General features: G+C 34.4%; 2 protein-coding genes and 1 non-coding gene across 3 annotated transcripts in view; 2 read left to right on the top strand and 1 right to left on the bottom strand.

Annotated features, from left to right (window-relative positions):
* Smp_140150 (katanin-related) overlaps positions 1 to 1,408 on the top strand; it is a gene marked incomplete at both ends in the record, with an annotated part of 16,470 nt that extends 15,062 nt beyond the window's left edge. Inside the window, one exon of the mRNA XM_018793643.1 lies at positions 1,272 to 1,408. Within this exon, the coding sequence (XP_018647126.1) occupies positions 1,272 to 1,408 (137 nt within the window). The remainder of the gene's footprint in view (positions 1 to 1,271) is intronic.
* A 5,514-nt stretch (positions 1,409 to 6,922) lies between these two features.
* Smp_140140 (tetraspanin, putative) overlaps positions 6,923 to 18,786 on the top strand; it is a gene marked incomplete at its 3' end in the record, with an annotated part of 24,588 nt that continues 12,724 nt past the window's right edge. The window contains exons 1-4 of the mRNA XM_018793654.1: positions 6,923 to 6,950; positions 10,765 to 10,914; positions 12,296 to 12,348; positions 16,343 to 16,499. Of these exons, the coding sequence (XP_018647127.1) occupies positions 12,298 to 12,348; positions 16,343 to 16,499 (208 nt within the window). The 5' untranslated portion in view covers positions 6,923 to 6,950; positions 10,765 to 10,914; positions 12,296 to 12,297. The remainder of the gene's footprint in view (positions 6,951 to 10,764; positions 10,915 to 12,295; positions 12,349 to 16,342; positions 16,500 to 18,786) is intronic.
* Smp_tRNA_01988_Pseudo_CTT.1.1 lies at positions 9,421 to 9,493 on the bottom strand. The gene has a single exon. It is a non-coding gene (tRNA).

Below are 18,786 nucleotides of genomic sequence, written 5' to 3' on the forward strand. Positions count from 1 at the left end.
AGATTAGCGTTGCAAACCAGTAAGCACTCTATGGCGTTTTCGTTTCAGTATGACAGTGATAAGCAGTGGACATCCACGATTTTACACACAAGAATCAAACGTAACACCTTCAGTCTAAGGCGTGAACACTTCACCTATAGACCACTGAGTCAGGATCCAACAGTTTAGAAGTAAAGCTTTCGTACACGGGACTGATGGTACTGTGTTTGATTGTCGAGTGCGAGTTTCACCGTAGAACAGTCTTTCCTGTAAATTACATGAATTACACCACCTGAATTAACAATATTTTGCAAAGGTAGAGAGAGAGAGTATCCAAGATTAGTTTTCCCGTTGTAAGTATGTAGACAAATGGTTTATAAAGCTCTTATAATTAAAAATGGTGACATTCACCGGATTGAGGTACTTAGCCTGTCCTGATGGTATTGTCGTAACTTTCAAATTGCCTGATCTGCCATGGGCGATGAGACGGCACCTTTATTGTATATATTATTGTTCAATTATTCTCTCGCTAGAGATTGTTAGGAATTTAAAAATAAAGAAGGCCGTATGCTAATTTGTTGTGGTCTTATGGACGGCTTTTCATCACATGAGTTATCCACCAATCGAAACACGACTTGTCTGTTCTTAACACTATGCCAAATCAATGACGTTCGACCAGTATGAGTAGTCTAGCGTCCTTATTGGTCCCTTGTCCGCTTAGCCCTTCCGAATGAGTCCAGAACATCGATTGAAGCTTCTGTTATGCGGATCACTTATTTCAAGCATACTTGGTTTATATACCAGACAGACAGATCGCATCACACCATAAAATAGAAAATAATATTTATACAGGATCAAGCCAAATGTGGCTTTGAACGTGGGATACAGTACTCAGTAAACTGAGCATAATTTGGGAACAGTAATTAGTATAATAATAATTTATAGGTCGAAATGAAGCTTATAATAAGATGAATATAAATATACATAATCTAATTACTCAATAGTTAAACCATAAGAATATATATAGAATATTAGTCCAATAATAGGTCCCGGAAGTTACCTGTACTTACATTTTCACTAGGATATACCAGAGATGATTAAAAGGGGGTATCCGTTAGTTTCCCTAAGTACATTTTGTTATCTCTAATAATCAATCAACTATAAGTCAACAGAGTATAAAACTAGTGCACTGATTCGAACTTCATACCACTAAATATTAAGATCATATTTCAGTATTATCATTCAAATCTGCAACCTTCATGTTGTTGTTTTTTTCAAATTATTTTGAATAGATTTACCTCAAACACAAATTCATTTTGATCCAATTACTACAGAAGATGTTAAAGCTGCTATATCATCTACAATGCCTTCAGCTAGACAATTAGCAGGAAAATATTTAGAATGGCAACAACAGTTTGGTTCTTCTTAAATGCTGAAAATCTTCAACCAATCATCTTCAAAAGTGTCATAATTTCCATCATTGTTTTCTTTTCTCTTTCATTGATCTCATTTCATACTTCACATACAAGTTCACTTTCATTTAAAGTTATTTTAAACACAATGTACATTATAAACTACTTAAATAATTCAATATTTAATTGTATTATGTATAGGATATGAAGATTACGTAATTGATTTAATTTACCTTTTTCACGTTTGTTAGTTGCTAGAAACTTCTTTCAAGATTATTCTTGGAACATGTATGAAAACCTTGTGAAGTGAATGAACACTTCATTGAGGGCAACCAAAATTACAGAAATATGTTCAGAAGGGGTTTTGTGGAAATTTAGTATTTTCATTAGTTACAAGCGTGAGTCAATTGAAGCTAGACCAGGTTTTCCTTGGTGATCTGGCTTCAATTGACTCAGGCTTGCAACGATGAAAAAAAATATCTTCGTATAAATATGTGAATTATACATTCAATACTTCATTTACATATCTTCCATCAATTGCTCTTTTATATTCTATATCATTCTTCCAATTCACAATTCTTTTCTATTTCCTTTTCTGTTCTTTTCAATATGATCTTCTTAGCCATGCATTCTATTTCCGATTGGTGTTACACACTACTTACGTCTGTTAATATAAGTAGCATACACTACTAGAGAACTGAAGTTTTATATGAATTTTATTCATGTGTGAATTAATTGTGTATACTTCTCATAAATACTGATTTCTACTACTGATACAGTTTTTAGCTATGACTGAGAAATAACTTCAACCTACTATTCATTGCAATGGAATGTGACTATTTTGTCGACGTAAAGAAGACTGTTGAAGAAGATTGATCTATTCATGAACCATTATGAAATTCAGAATAATACTACTAATAATAAATTGCATATCATTTTAAATTTTGAACAATCAATAAATTTGAATGAACTGAATCAATATTTAATCAATAATCTAACATATATGTGTGCTTGTGTGTGGTAAATCAATAAGTTATTTGATACGACTATGAAATATGACTTATCACTGAATTACACGTTTGTTTCATTCTTGACAGATTAATAATTTGTCTTTAAAACGTACAAGATTAAAATAAATTCTACTGTATCTGGAAAAGATAAAGTTTTTCCTGTTGCCCAAAAAGAAAGAATTCTAGAATTATCAGTATGGGGTTGTGGAACAGTGAGCATCCACGACCTTAATCATGGGATTCGAACCTCCACACCACTGAGCCGGCATCCGACGGTTTCTAACCTCAACCATTTTCTATTGTACTGAGGTAGATACCTGTCTCTATCTGACATGGATTAGCTCCACTGGTCCACTAGTTCTATAGAAATGTCATGGTAATGTGTTTTATATTATAGAATCCAACATCCTACTTTGTTACTCTCCAATCATCACTTTATGCTAATCTCATAATTTGAGAACTATGGTTTAAAAAACGTTAATTAACAGTAAAGCAATAACAACGACTCTGCGCAAATCTATGACATAATCGCAAGCATAGAATATTTGTAATGATTCATTAGCCAAATGGTATCATATCCCTACCGGGAATATTTTGAGCTTACTACGGTGCACTGCTAAAAACCATCACACTGTGAAAAGGCAGTCACCCAACTTCATGAATTTCAGTGTCATTTAGTAATAAAACTGCATTTTACTGATTTTAATTAAAATGCAGAAATGTACACGCAGTTTGAATCAAATATCATACTTAGTTTTCACTTTAAAACCCAAAACATTAGTCGACTTCTCATAATAGGACAAATAATAAATGTGCATCCTACCAAATTATCAATGTGACTGAGTAAAATAATGATCGTCAGTTTCAAAACTAATAAAGTTCAAATTCTATTTTCAACTGAACCAGTAGCTCGGCTCTTGGATTCCATAAGAACTACCTAATGATCAAGGAGTCTAAAAGTAAAACGTTTAATTTACTCTAAACCTGTACATATCTGAAAACTGACTGATTAATTGTTTATATTTCAGCATTCTCCTAAGTTACATAAAAGAAGTGAATAGGGCATCTAGAAACCTATATTATCACATTCTAAAGATTTTAGCAGATAAACATAAAATTAAACATTTTCTTTTGTTCATTCTAAACATGTTCTACATTTTTTGTAAGTAGCGTAATTAAAGTATTTTATCCGATTGATTTACTCATTTATTATGTAGAAAGACATAGCTCTTACTCTGCCTGTAGCTCCTCCGGGAACTACTGCCAGTCCCAAGCTCGGATAAAGATGAAGGGTTGAGCATGGGGTTAGTGACCCCATCCCGTAGAAAATTAACTCGCTAAAAAACTCTAACCAGAAAGAGACATAGCTCTGCTTCTAAAACGACTCTTGATATTATTAGTTGACTGTAAATGTAAATTGATGTGTGATATGTTTTTTCTGAACGATAAATAGTGAAAGCACTTTATTTCAACCAAAATATTATTGTTATATACCGAAGAGAATTATGAATGGTAACTTTTGAGGACTAGTTATGGACCAATATGGTACGTAAATTTCCTATTATATAATAGTTAAGTAACTCAACTATTCATATTCATATTCCTTTTATTATGAGCTTTATTTTAACCCATAGACTATTATTGTACGATTTACCATTCCTGAATTATGCCCAGTCTATTAATTACTGTTCCCCCTATTCACAGCCACATTTGGCTAAATCTTGTACAAATGTTATTTCCTATTTTATGGTACAAGGTGGTCTGTATGATTGGTATGTAAACCCAGTATGTTTGAGAATAATGATTCATATTGCAGAGACTGTTATTGGTGTTCTGGACTTAACTCGCTCGACAAGGTGGATAGCAGGACCGACAAGTGCTCTAGAGTGCTCGTTTGCGTCTTATGTGTCACTAGTCAGATCGATAATTCACTGCTCTCTGATTGGCGGCATCGTCACGTCATATATTAAACAGGGCACTCAATACACACGTTCTAACAATTATGGGTTTGTTTCTTCTATACTTTGGGCCTATGAGAAAGTTCATGAATCGAATTCTAATGGGTTGAAAACATTTAACATGATATGGTTTAATACTGTCTTAACTTCTCGGTTGCTTGTTTTATGAGTGTCAATATTGCAACATTGGTACTTGTTTTAAATCTGTTCACTCGAACATATCTTTTAACTTGATAATATATGCAACCACGAAGCTTATATTTTTCTGTAAAGCTTATGGCCTGTTTAGGTAATTTCATTTGGTAATGGTGATAAAATACAGCTTTCAAAATTTCGTCGGTGGTAACAGAATAAAGCTATTTGAATACTAATGTGTTTGACAAGCGTATATTTCATGCATATATGTAACAACAAACAGATGATAGTGGGTGGATGCAGAGTTGAGAGGCATACCTATGAATTTACTAAAATAAATTCGAGCTCAAGATTAGAGTGTTCAGAATACACAGGGAGTAATATATGAATAAAACAACATTAATAATCAAACATAGAAAATGTACATGGACTAAACGTTACGGTTTACTGCATATGGATGTATACAACTTAACAAGTAGGGTTACATTAATGAATGCAAGAGTCAGGTAAGTTCACACAATAGTTTATAATAATCTTTCATGTCGATTCATAATACGATTGTAAATTTGAATAATTGTTTATTACATTCTGAGTCTACATGGAATTGCTACAAACTTAATATTTCAAAATTCCGACGACAATTCCTTAGTGGTTAATCTATTTCCATCATTGTTCATTCTCTGAATAAACGATGATTATATGGTTATTCAGGCGTCAGATACGCATGTTACTGAAACGGATTTTATTTAAATACGGTAAGTTTTGTGAGGAGAACGTATTTACTATAACCAAACACGTGATGTTGAACTAGAGTTATAATTATTACTTTCCTGAACGTTTGAACTTCATAAACTCATTTCTTCAAGATAAAATATCCTATTGATGTATTTCTAATTTCTGTTGATAGCAGGAACGGAGACAAAAGTTACACCACTAAATAAGTTACTTTACTTAAAGGTTTCAGTCCAAACTACTAAAGCCCTTCGATTTAGTACTGTTAACAACATGTCGATTTCATAAAGTCAGCGTTGAGATTACATTTCGAGGCAATAGCCTAAGTACCAAGCCAGGATGTTTGTCATCGACTTTCTGATAATTAGTTATAATAAAAAAATTATCATTAAACATATTTAAGACATTAAGTTGTTGAGAAAAGTACTCATTTGTTAATATGAGAACTGAATGACAGTGAGTACATCTGAACGAAAATGAGGCCGAACGACTAAAAGCAGGTTTGGATAGTAGCTAGCAGTGAAATGAAGGACTCACGTTTCATTTTATTTGAAACTCGTCAGTATCTAAGTGGATAATCCGATGGGATTCGGCAAGTGAAAAAAACCATTTTTTTTATGACAGATCAATTATTCTGTATAAATGTTTATTGTGAGATTTGATCAAAATCAACAAAAAGAAAAACACAAACAATTTCATATTTATATAGTTGAAATCATTGGTCAATTGAAGCTGGACCACCGTGGGAAACCTGGAAGCACTGGATGGCCGTTTCATCCTATTGTGGGACTCCTCAGCAGTGCGCATCCATGATCCCGCCTCGCGAGATTCGAGACTCTCCATTAAACCCCCTTCTAATAATGATCACATGCTCATTATTGACTGGCACCATTAGGTATTTCCTGGAGTTCTAGTGAGAAGCAGTGACCAGTGGAGTTTAACCAGGTTTGTTTTGAGATATCAACTCACTGAAGACATTGGTAAATGGTTGCTCAACACCGAGAATTGGTTGAAGTTAGACATTAACACCATTGGATGCCTACTCAGTGGTCTAGTGCCCAAGCGCTCGCACGCGAGACTGACAGATCCTGGGTTTGAATCTCTCGAGGCGGGATCGTGGATGGGTACTGCTGAGGAGTCCCACAATAGGACGAAACGGCCGTCCAATGTTTCCAGGTTTTCCATGGTGGTCTAGCTTCGATTGATTCATGATTTCAACTATATAAAATTACTAAAAATCTCCACAAAACCGCCTTTTAATAATTTCATATTTGTTATAACGATCCCTTTTCTTATATACACGAATAGAACGTTAATTTACCTTAGACGAATATCTACATTAGATTCTCTCCCAGTGTCGTCTACATCACTTTAACACAACTTAGATCAAAAAATCATGATTAACCTGACTAGTACCTAAATAATATTTCCACATCAAATATCGATACAATCAAACATATTTGACTAAACAAAACAACCAATTATAATCATTCTCTTTCCATACATCAATATTATTTATACATTAATTAACTTTTAACTACATCATTATCATATTCACTTAATAATTGACTGATTGACTATTCGATGAGTTAAGTAATTAATTATTAGTAGGTGTAATTGTTCAATCAAAATATGATTCATTTTAATCATGGTAACTAGGTTATAAATTATTAATAGTTGCCAATGATTTCTCAGAAGGAATATTTTTGTTGTTGTTGAAGGAAGTAAGTTCTATGATGATGTGAATTGTTGTATCATAATTATTGTTATGATTAAATTCACATGTTATTGTTTGTTTGAATCTTCCCATTGATGTTTAGGACTACAACTGGTCAGTCTCTGATTGGCATATGTTCATATTATGCGCATTGCCTCGATATAACCTTAATTCAACAGCATTGTCCTAAATATCAATGGGAAGATTTAAACAAACAATAACATGTGAATTTAAACTACATCCCAATGCACAAGCAAGTGGCTATCAGGACTCAATAGCTGAGTGGATAACGTGATGGCGTTTGAAATGAATGGTAGTGGGTTCGAGTCCCAGAGTGAACATCAACTCTGAGATGCAGGTACATCCAGCTGACGAGTCCCAAAAAACGCGCGTCCTGGATTCCACTCCTAACCACTATCCATCTTTGCTTACAATATTGTTATGATTGTTAATATTCTTGAATTAGATTGAACACATAGTCTAGTTGTAATAATAATAATAGTAATAACAGTACTACTACTACTAACAATAATAATAATAATAGTCAGTTTTCAATTTTACTGGAAGTTCAGTTCTAGTAAGATTGTAATAAAATGTGATACAAGATCTGAATCAACACAGAGATTCTTGTTTATCATCACGAATCAGCTGATGTATCTCCTTTGTATTTATCATTATACAACTGAGGATAGTTTTCACATAAATTGACAGAAAATAGAACAAATGGTATCATATTGATTATTTATTTATTGAAACACATAAATATTGGTACAAGGAAGCACCAGATATATATGCGCCACACAAATCTCATTTGATTTGTATGAGGGCTGTGATACTGTCCAGGTGCCCAAACTGAAGCAGGTGGTTTTCTTAGGGGACTACACCCAGGACCTTTGACCTAAGGGTCTGATCCACAAGGCAGTGGAACATCGTGAGGAGATGCAGTCCCATGTTAGCCAGTGACCAACAACAACGCCATTTGTGCCTTCAGGATACTAGAGTCATCCCATGTGCACCATTGGTTTGTACTTGGGGTTTCCAACTCCCCTAGGTGGACTTTTCGTGTCCACCAACCCGGTTAAAGCACCGAACATTTGTTTTTCGTCTTTTCTCAATTTCTTAAACAACACCTCCGTCACGAGAAGGCATGGAGTAGGACTTTCTTGGCACTGGCTATATACGCGTGACCATGTGAGAGCATTTCGAGAGGGAGAGCTGACTTTCCCCACTCTCGGCCGTACCAAGGCATTTGGGGGTGATATACAAGTCAATTGAAGAAAAGTAGTTAACCTTTGAAATATGAAGATTTATTAAGTTTCTGATAATATGGTAATATAAATTCATTATCATTATCATTATTGTAAGAATGGATTACGTATATGAATAAAATGAAAGACTGCTTTGAATCATCTAGTATTAACAATAAAGAAACATCGTGTTGTGGCAATGATCAGTAATGTAAATCTAAGCCACCAACGTTTTAATAATATTACTTTCCAACTCATAAATATTACGCATACATTCATCCACAGACCAATGATTCACATTTTCAACCATAGTAGGTGAATGATATAACACTTTCATTTGATATCATGTATGTGATTTATAAATTTCTAAACTAAGGTTGAAATGGATTTTATGAAAATGGTAGATTGCGATTAGTATTAGACAAGCGTTTTATCTTGTTTGGAACTCTTCAGTTGGTTGTACCTACGTCTCAGTGGTAATGTCCACAATAAGATTCAATCTTAATAACATCCACTTTAGAAGCATAGCTAGCTCATATCAATTTGTGACATGTACAAAACATCAGATTTAAGGACTCCCTATTAACTATAAAACCAAAGATATAATTAAGTAATTTATAGCCTAAGGATGAATCTGAACTATATCTCACTGTGAATATAATTCATATTCAATTTATTTTTAATACACTGTGCAAAATTACTGATTGATGCAAGTTTCTAACAATAAGCCGCATAACATTGATTTGTTGAAATGCATCATAGAATATGCTTTTCAATGTTGAAGTTATTATGTAACAATGTAAACTTTATAAGCAACGATGAAAGTTTGTTTCGATTTCAATATTTCTGTAACATCATGGTTTAATTTCGTTATTGGTACTACTCTAATAATAGACCTAATCCTATAATTGTAGAGTTGTCATGACGTGATTATCTAATCTATAAGATCTTATATGGCAGTCACATCATTGTCTACACTGACTCGTTCTATCGTAATCATCACCAATATATGATAGAGAACACAATGAGCTTGCAGATAGAATAATATATTTAATATGAATAAAAGAGTTCTTACACAGAACGACTACGCCTGCAAGGCAGAGCCATGCTATCCGATGAATTGAGTTCCGAATGAATGTTCTCACGTCTATTATTGTTGACCTACTCTTAGTGTTACATGTTGAAAGTTTATTTTCGCAGTAATCTCATGTTCAGCTTTGAAGATTGTGGTGGCTGGCGTGGGGCTTGAACCCACGACCATGAGAATAAGAGTCTTATGTTCTACTGACTGAGCTTAAATAATTTTATATATTTCAACTTTCATCCTAACTATCCTGGTATTTCCTATAGTAAAAGAAATCTGGTTGAATACCTTCTTTAAAGACTTTAAATTATACACTACGTTAACACCATCAAAAGTGCACTACAATTTACTCAAGAACTATTGAGTAAACATGACTAGGCACGAATATACTAAACAAAACATACATCAAAAGTGAAACTACTGTGTTAAATTAACATTGTCAGCCAAAGATCTTTGTTTCATTCTGGTATTCAATTTATTGTTCGACTAGTTTTAAAATGAATTTCTTCAATTTTATGACACTGTTGTTCCTAACAGAAAAGTGTAATAAACAGTTATTTGTAAGCAAGACGTTATGATGTGATTTTCTGTATTCATACTTAATGTATATAATAAATAACGTCAAATAAAAATCGGTGTGTATATGCATAAAATAATCATGTGAAGAAGAGAAATAACGAATTTACTTTATTCTTCTATGTTTACTATGTTTACCTTAGTCAAATGGGCTAGTATTAAAATTTGTATGAAATTGAAAAGCATTGCTAATTGAACGCTATACTCCGCTCCTAAGCTAGTCTCGTAACTCCTCAAGCTAAAACTACACAGCAAATTGAACACGAGAGAAAAGGCACAAAATATACGAGAAGCTCTTTACTCCAAAGGTTCATTCACGTACAGAATGTTTAGGGTTTTAATAGTATTTTAGAAGTCCTTGGGTTTTCCTGAAAATTCTGGAATACTACCAAACATTGTAGTAGTATAGTAATCAACCAATCTGAAACTGTACATGTGACTTTTCACTTCCGTGATGTTTCTGGTAAAACTTCAAGTGAACGCTGATTGGATAAAATACTTCCTAGTAGTTTCCTGAGTCTTTCTTGTCTTTTGCGAGAATTTTATTGGATCATCCCAACAGAAATAAATAAATGCTTTGAAGACACCAGGAGTGATATTTATTTTAAAAGCTTTTGTCATTTGTCCATAATATACAAAGTGTTTAGGTTCTTATAAACTAAAGACTATTTTGACAATGTTCAAAAAATAATTTAGCATCTCATTTCAATTGTGACTGAAAAAAATTGAACGGAAATTTTCAGGGACATTTGTTGATAACATGAAAGAAGTTGATTCTGGTTAATAAGACATCTACAAGCTGCATCCTTGACATGAACTCTTGTTATTCTACATAAAACCTTCATTCTTATTCTCATTTCAACAATGTATATGAAAAACCATTGATTTCCGGATATTTATTTAATACTTTCAAGTTTAAATACTAACGGACTCTATTTTATTAATTGGTTTGTATCCAAAATGTGCTTTTACTGAATGGACTTCAATGAGTTCTGGAATTTTCTGTAAGGAAATGTGAATATCAAATTGGTGTCCTTACAATCGGTGGAAATTTGTCAATAAATGTAAGTTATATAATGAAACACATTAACATAATGCATAATATACCTATTGAGAACAGCTACAGTTTATGTACATTCATAACCACACCAACTGAATTCCTATTGTTTTTCTCATTTTAAATATAAGATCGAAGTTAATTGACTACTTGTGTTCTAATGTTAACTATCTAACAATGTTTTCTCTAGAACCTACTGCTGAAAACAACGTTTTTGTAGACTGAATTTTCAGGAATTGATTTCCTACCAGGAGGACCTCTTATCGACTTGGAATGCGCAGATGACATAGTCCTGTTTGGTGAAGACGCTGAAGAAATGCAGAGTCTTTTGGTAGCACTGAGCGAAAATGCCCAAATGTTTGGAATGCGTTTCTTTCCCTCTAAATGTAAATTGTTACTCCAAGACTGGTCTGCGTCAACACCTGAACTAATGATAAGGAGTGAAGAAGTCGAACGCGTCGACAACTTCATTTATCTTGGAAGTCTGATCAGCCCTAATGGGTTAGTGTCTGACGAAGTCTGTTCACCGATTCAAAAAGCTCGTTTGGCTTTTGCCAACTTACGTCACCCATGACGAAGGCGAGATATCCATCTATCAATTAAAGGATGAGCATACTGCGCGGCAGTTCGTTCTGTTCTACTTTACGGCTGCTTAATGTTGTTATTAAGGGTAGGGGATACTCGTAAGTTACTAGTATTCGATCACAGATGTCTTAGCCATATTGCCAGCATCTTCTGGGATCACCAGGTAAATAATAGTGAGGTTTGACCGGAGGTATCAGGGAATGATGGTAAATCAGTTAATGAGGTCATGAATCTTCATTGACTGAGATGGTTGGGCAACGTGTTACGTATACCTGAACACTGATTTCCACGATGCGCAATGCTGACCAGCGTTGGGGATGGCTGAAGGAAGTTAGGGTCGGCGAGACCAAAACGTGGCATCAGCGCTTGAAGTCACTAACTTGTGGTCCAAGCCATGTTGGTAGACGCAGACTATTTGGTTAGGGTTCGGTTTGATTATCGAAACCAATGTTTGGAAACTCTGGGTGACATTGTTCAGAATTCATCACATTGACCTAGGTGTATACACTCTGACTTTGCTTAAACCATGATAATAAAATTACTTTATGCCTTTCTTTCTACGGACTATTTTTTTCTCCCGTGTGTCATATCCTTATATGCAGTCTTTCTTTAATATATCACTACCATTGAGTTAGTCTTCTATGAATGCGGTGTCCAACGTGTTGTGCTAATGGGGTGTGAAAAATTGGAACGATGCATATATGTGCCTGGTCTTACGTTGTTGCTGATTGACTGAATGATTAATAATTTTTCTTAGAACTCACTAGACTTAATTACATGTTTTGTATTTAATTAAATTTTAGAAATGCATTCTACAGTACGCAGAATATTTCATGTTTTAAACCTAATCTGTTTAGTAAGTGAATAATTTTTTGTGTAAACTATTTTCCTTTAATTTTAAATTATAAATTCAGTTTGAAAATGCTTTTGTTCATACACTAATTACGTTAGCTTGAAAACAACTGAACCGTCTTCAAGATCAAGCTTGAATGGACTCTCATAGGTAGACCATATTGTACGGAGAGATTTTTAGAGTGAGATTTTCATAATAATTCAGCTAAACAATATATCTTACTTCATTTAGTATTGTTTGTTTTAATCTTCCCATTGGTGTTTAGGACTGCAACTGGTCAGTCGCTTATTGACATATGTGCATACTGTGCGTATTGCCTCGATATTGCCTTAAGTCACAAGCATCATAAGCAAAGATGGATAGTGACTAGCAGTGGGATCCGGAACACGCGTTTCGTTCTATTTGGGACTCGTCAGCTGGATGTATCTGCATCTCAGAGTTGATGATCACTCTGGGACTCGAACCCAGTACCACTATCCATCTTTGCTTATAATATATCTTACTGTTATGCTTTCATTAGTTATAGGTGAATTTACTCCTATCTGTAGTGTAAAGTTTCATGGTAACTGTAAAATTAAAGGTTAATATAAATTAATTAGTTTGTATAAAGTTTATGGTATCGACTGATAATTGTATGCAAGTGAATGACCGTCCGAAGAAGTAGTGAACTGACTTAATGCTAATTAGTGAGCCACGGGATGACAATATATCCCAGTCCAACCTTTGCATTTAAATCTCCCATCAAAATGTTCAGGTCCTTTGTTGGGCACTTCTCGACGATCGACTGCAGCCTATCGTAGAATTGGTCTTCAACGTCTTCATCGTAGTCGTTGGTAGGCGCATAGTATTGGATGACGTTCATTGTAATGCCCTCTTTCTTTGTTTTGAAGGAGGCTTTGATGATCCTTGGTCTACGCAATTGCAATCCGATTAGTGCTTTTTGTGCTTGTTTGGATAGCGTCAGTGCAACTCCTTGTGTATGTGGGGCATTTTCTTCTTTATGACCGCAGTACAACAGCAGTTCCCCTGAAGATAGTCGTTGCTGTCCAACCTGCGTCCAATGTGTTTCACTGATCACAAGCACCTCCAGGTTGTGTTTCCTAATTTCTGCAGCAATCTGGAAGACTCTTCCGGTCTTCCACATTGTGCGGACGTTCCGTGTACCTATGAAAATCGTTGCTCTGGTTGTTAGAAGGTGCATCGGCCTCATGACTTCCGAAGGAACTCGGCTTTCATCATAAGGCGTCATAATTATTCCTTCAACTCCCACGATAGAGTTTAAATGGTTTGAATAATTTTTCCTGGTTAGAGTTTATTTAGCGAATTGGTTTTCTACTGGATGGGGTCGCTAACCACATGCCCAACCCTCCTCCTTTATCCGGGCTTGGGACCGGCAGTAAATAAATATATATATATATATATATATATAATTACTAAGGAAGAATCTAGCTTCACAGTAATAAATTCCCTTCTCACTGTATTTTGTTGATGAAGCAAAGATATTTGACTGACAATGTTAATTTTACACAGTAGTTTAAGACACAAAAGTTTTTAGGTCCTCATAGTGACTGTATTTAGGCTTTTCACTTTTGATGTATGTTTTGTTCAGTGTGTTCGTGTCTAATGATGTTTATTCAACTGCTCTTGAGTAAATTGCAGTGCGCTTCTGATGGTGTTGACGGAGTGAATAAATTAAAGTCTTTAAAGAAGGTATTCAACCGGATTTCTCTTACCCCTTTTATGATATCAGGCTCATGAATTAGATCGTATAATCGAAAAAAAATTATAAGAACACGTTATCATTGTCTTCCTCTTTCGTTGTGATAATAACTAGGGATGAAGGCCAACTAGCCCTCTGAACATGTCATATTTGTTTCTTAAGACTTACACTTTATCGTCCAAATAGATGGAGGAAGCGATAATCCACTTTGATACGTTAAAGGCATGCTATAAATTCTATTACTTAGCCTGTAAGTTAGATACATTTGTGAAATAACTGTTAGTCGATAACTTCTGAATTTTCCTAATATCATTTGTCAGTCGTTTTTACATGTTGTTCAGAGTGACCATATAATTTCTCAAAATTTCACATATAAAGCACATTTTACAAAAAAAAAACGCCATTCACATTCTTATGGTAACTACCCATACAGTTTCAATATATGTTAAAAAAGGTGATCTGTAGAAATGAGCATCTTACCTGTCAGAGTAAAGTCATCAGACTTTAGCAAATATCAATAAGTAATTGAATAATTAACTTTTTAAACTACTATTGTCGTAAAAAACACACGATAAAATGATTGCTTAAACATGAATAAGATTGTAAACAATGTGACATAAATCAATAAAATATACTAACAACTGAATTAATTAAATCTAATCATATGTAAGAAATGGATGAAGGGTTACACAAGACTATGGATAGACTGAAACTAGACATCAATACCGTTCGATGACAGCTCAGTGGTCTAGAGGTCAAGTGTTCGCGCGTGAAACCGATGGTCCCGAGTTCAAGTCCCGTGTGCGGGATGGTGAATGTTCACTGCTAAGGAGTCCTATACTAGGATTAGACGGACGTCCAGGGCTTTCAGGTTTTCAATGGTGATCTAGCTTAGATCGACTTATAGATCCAACAATTAAATTGTAGAGAAATCTATTTTTAAATTTGAAAGCTTTCATTTTAATCAATAAGTCACATGATAAGTACAGAAATAAAATGATTAGTGCAATACAATTTTAAACATCACTTTATTGTTGTGTTTTGCAAAAAGGCATAGATAATCCAGTGATTTTATTCAGTTCATTTCATATGATTGATTTTATGGTACGTCTATGAGCTAATCAGATTTAAGATAGCGAATCTTGGATTTCGGCGCCAAATCCATCCAACCATATAGCTAAATAGCATTTCGGTATTACAGATTTCAGTTCGTGGTGAAAATTCTAACGCTAATTTATAACCTTAACATCCAACTATAAATCCTTTTTGTGCCCCCGGATCTGAATCCAAATAGATCGTATAAATGACTGTCGTCAAAATATACATCCTGGCTATCCTCGTATACTTTATCGACTTAGATAGTGTTGGTGAATAACGGAATTAAGTAAGTCGAATACGAGAGTGGATTTTTGAACATATATACTTTGTACACTCACTGATCTCGACAGGAAATAAAAAGGATAGGACCGATAGAAGAGAGCGAAGCGAAATGATGCCTAGTGGAGAAGGCATGTTAGGCAATTCCCGTCTAACCAAGTGTTAATGATATTTATAGTCACACAAATATAAGCTACAGATATGTGACGAATAGGACAAGATGTACATACACATACGCTCTTATAAAAACAACTAGGGTTGAAATGTGAGTAATAAACAAGGTCAAAGCGTGACTCAAGAAGAATGGATAAATTGGCCTGTCCAGAAGCTAGGATAAATTATATGGGCTTAACATAGCAACCAACACTGCGCTTTATCCTAAACATAAGTCCTCACACTAGTTTATAACCCTCTTTTTACCCGTATTAATTCTGTAGTTATTCTCAAGGAAACTTTGGCGTCACTCAAAGGACGTTCATAAATTATTGTCTCGCCAATTTTGTTTGTCAGATAATACGGTAAACATGACCAGAACTATTAAGAATAAGATCAATTGAAAAAAATGATATTTACGATAACATGTAGGACGCGCTCATAAATCGTTAGATAAACAGTCGGTATATTGAAAATGTGATTACGACTGTTCATTTTAAAGACGGTTTACACTGAGCAGCAATTCACACATAAGTGTTCCTGATATGGATCAAATCCAGGACGTTCAGACCTCACACCGGGCAAATGAACTTTAAATGATCAAGAAGGATTCTATTAGCGTATCACATTTATGAAAATTAACAGTATAACAAAACTACCATTCGTAATAATCCTTAATGATACTACATCGTTTGGCATGCATTTTTATAACCCCATAAATTTAAACTTTCAATGTTTTTGTTTCAGTTGGTTTTATTATTGGCGTTTGTCTTTTTTGTCATTGCATTTTGGACGAAACTCCCTGTTAAAATTGTTGAGCCAACATTGAAAAAATTACGAATAGATGGTATAAATAATCGAACTGTAAGTGATGGAGTAAATAGTGTTCTGAGAACATTTACACGTAAGTAAATAACCATAATAATACTAATACTACTACTATTACTACTACTACTAGTAATAATAATATTAATAGTAATAATAATAAGAAGAAGTAGAAGAAGAACCTTATCTCATCTTATGTGAATGTATCTGTAGTGGCTAAGATTCGTTAATCAATCACTTTGATAACCGTTATTATATAAATCCCAACGATGTTTGAATTCAGAAGGGAATAAGAAGCGGTGACTACAGTTTATTAGTGGATAGCACAGAAAACAAAGTCACAAGTACATCGAGAGAATTTGAAGAGAGAGGCTAGTGTGTATGAATGAACGAACACTGAGGTGTTATTTATAGTCGATTAGAATCAAAGCGCAGCTAAGCAAGGCAAAGGTTATTGATAGGATTCGAGTACGTATATACATAGGATAGAGAATGATTCATCGAGAGACATTTGAGCGATTGAAATTTAAGCTAAAGAGATATACGCGTAGCCTGTCACATGTGATCAGGCGTACATGTTTATACAGAGATGATAATCACCATAATACAAAGAAATTAATGGATTGCTACTGTTCAAATGGCATTGTCTGTTAGATAGGTTGATAAAAAAGGCTTGACAAAATTTAACTATAACCGAAATTATTCGTAAGTATTGCCATATATAAAACGTTTTAATTGTATATCCAATGTTCTTTTACGTAACCTTCAGAAAACATAAAGAATGCGCCAAAAACTGATATTTTCTTTTGTCTTTTACATTACATCACTATGTTGTAGACTGTTTATTACACATTTTTATCTAAATACTTGTTTAATTAGAGACTGTTACGTCCTGGGTTCGAATCTCGTGAGGCGGGATCGTGAATGCGCACTGCTACTGAGGAGTCCCACAATAGGACAAGACAGCTTTCCAGTGCTTCCAGGTTTTCCATGGTGGTCTAGCTTCAATTGACTCATGATCTCAACTATATATAATTAGAGAACATTTAACATGAATGAGTTCACTACAATAATTAAATTTGACAGAAAGTTCTACAAAACGTTTATTTAAAGCGAATTGAAATTTTAAGAAAACAAAACCGTAGTTTTAAGCAATGTGGTGGTTAGAAACATTTTAATGTTTGATAATTTTAATAATAGCGGTCATGAACCGATCAATGTTAAACCACCATTGACAACATGGAAGCACTAGACGGCCGTCTCATCCTAGTATAGGACTCCTCAGCGGTGCAAATCGACGACCCTGCACACGGGACTTCAACCCAGGACCTACGGTCTTGGGAACGAACGATTGACCCATAGATAACTCAGCTGGCATCCAACCGTGGTAATGTCTAACTTCAACCAATCCACGATATTACGCAACGATCTTCGATTGTCTTAGGTGGGTAACTGCCAAGCCGCCGATACAGTAGGACTCCACTTTTCATAACTCACTAGAACTTTGAGAATTATAATCTCCACAACCCTATACTGATAATTTACTTCTATCGTAAAATACATGTACGTAAATATGCATGGACCTAATAAAGGAGATATTCATACTAAATGCTAAAACAATGATTTTTGTCATATGGTATATGTGCTAAATAAGTTCTTGTAGAGTTTTGTGTATGTTCACCGTTTGATATTCTCTATCTATTGAGGCGTCTCATACTAGCACAAAATAACTGTCCACAGGTTACTGCTTTTAAGTAATTGTCTGGCTAAAATCTATCCATGATGTAAAGTATGGAAATAGAAATTTGTTAGTCAAGTGGTTGATTGGTACATGGAAAAATAACAGTCGCTAGTTATGTGCAAATTTTATACAGCCTTTCACAGCTATAATCACCATAGAATGAGGATTAACTTTATTCGCAACTTCAAGAGTCCCGAGCATTATAGTGTAATTCAGGTCATCTTTTATACTTACGTTTACTAATAAATCAGAAATAAGTATAGATTATTTGAAAAGACGTGATTTATGGATCGCTTAGGCTGAACATATGTCACAAAGACTTTAATAATGTCAAACGAGTTTAATGTATCATCATGGATCACAACAAGTCAGGTTGCAAAATTATTATCAGAGTATATCTTGTAATAGTTATCAGTCTTCTAAACGTGCAGTTGCGTTTACCAACAGCTAAATAAAGATACAATGACATTTACAAAATTCCACAACTACATCATTGAGAGAGTTTGAGAATTATAAATATGAGAACCAGAGTTTTCTTAAATCGAGGTTACCAGCGTCGTGTTTGCAAATGAATTATCAAGGCAACGGAAATTTCAGTAGCGTCACAAAATGCTTTTAATGATCG

The sequence above is a fragment of the Schistosoma mansoni genome (assembly GCF_000237925.1).
Source record: "Schistosoma mansoni, WGS project CABG00000000 data, supercontig 0199, strain Puerto Rico, whole genome shotgun sequence".
Classification (NCBI taxonomy): domain Eukaryota; kingdom Metazoa; phylum Platyhelminthes; class Trematoda; order Strigeidida; family Schistosomatidae; genus Schistosoma; species Schistosoma mansoni.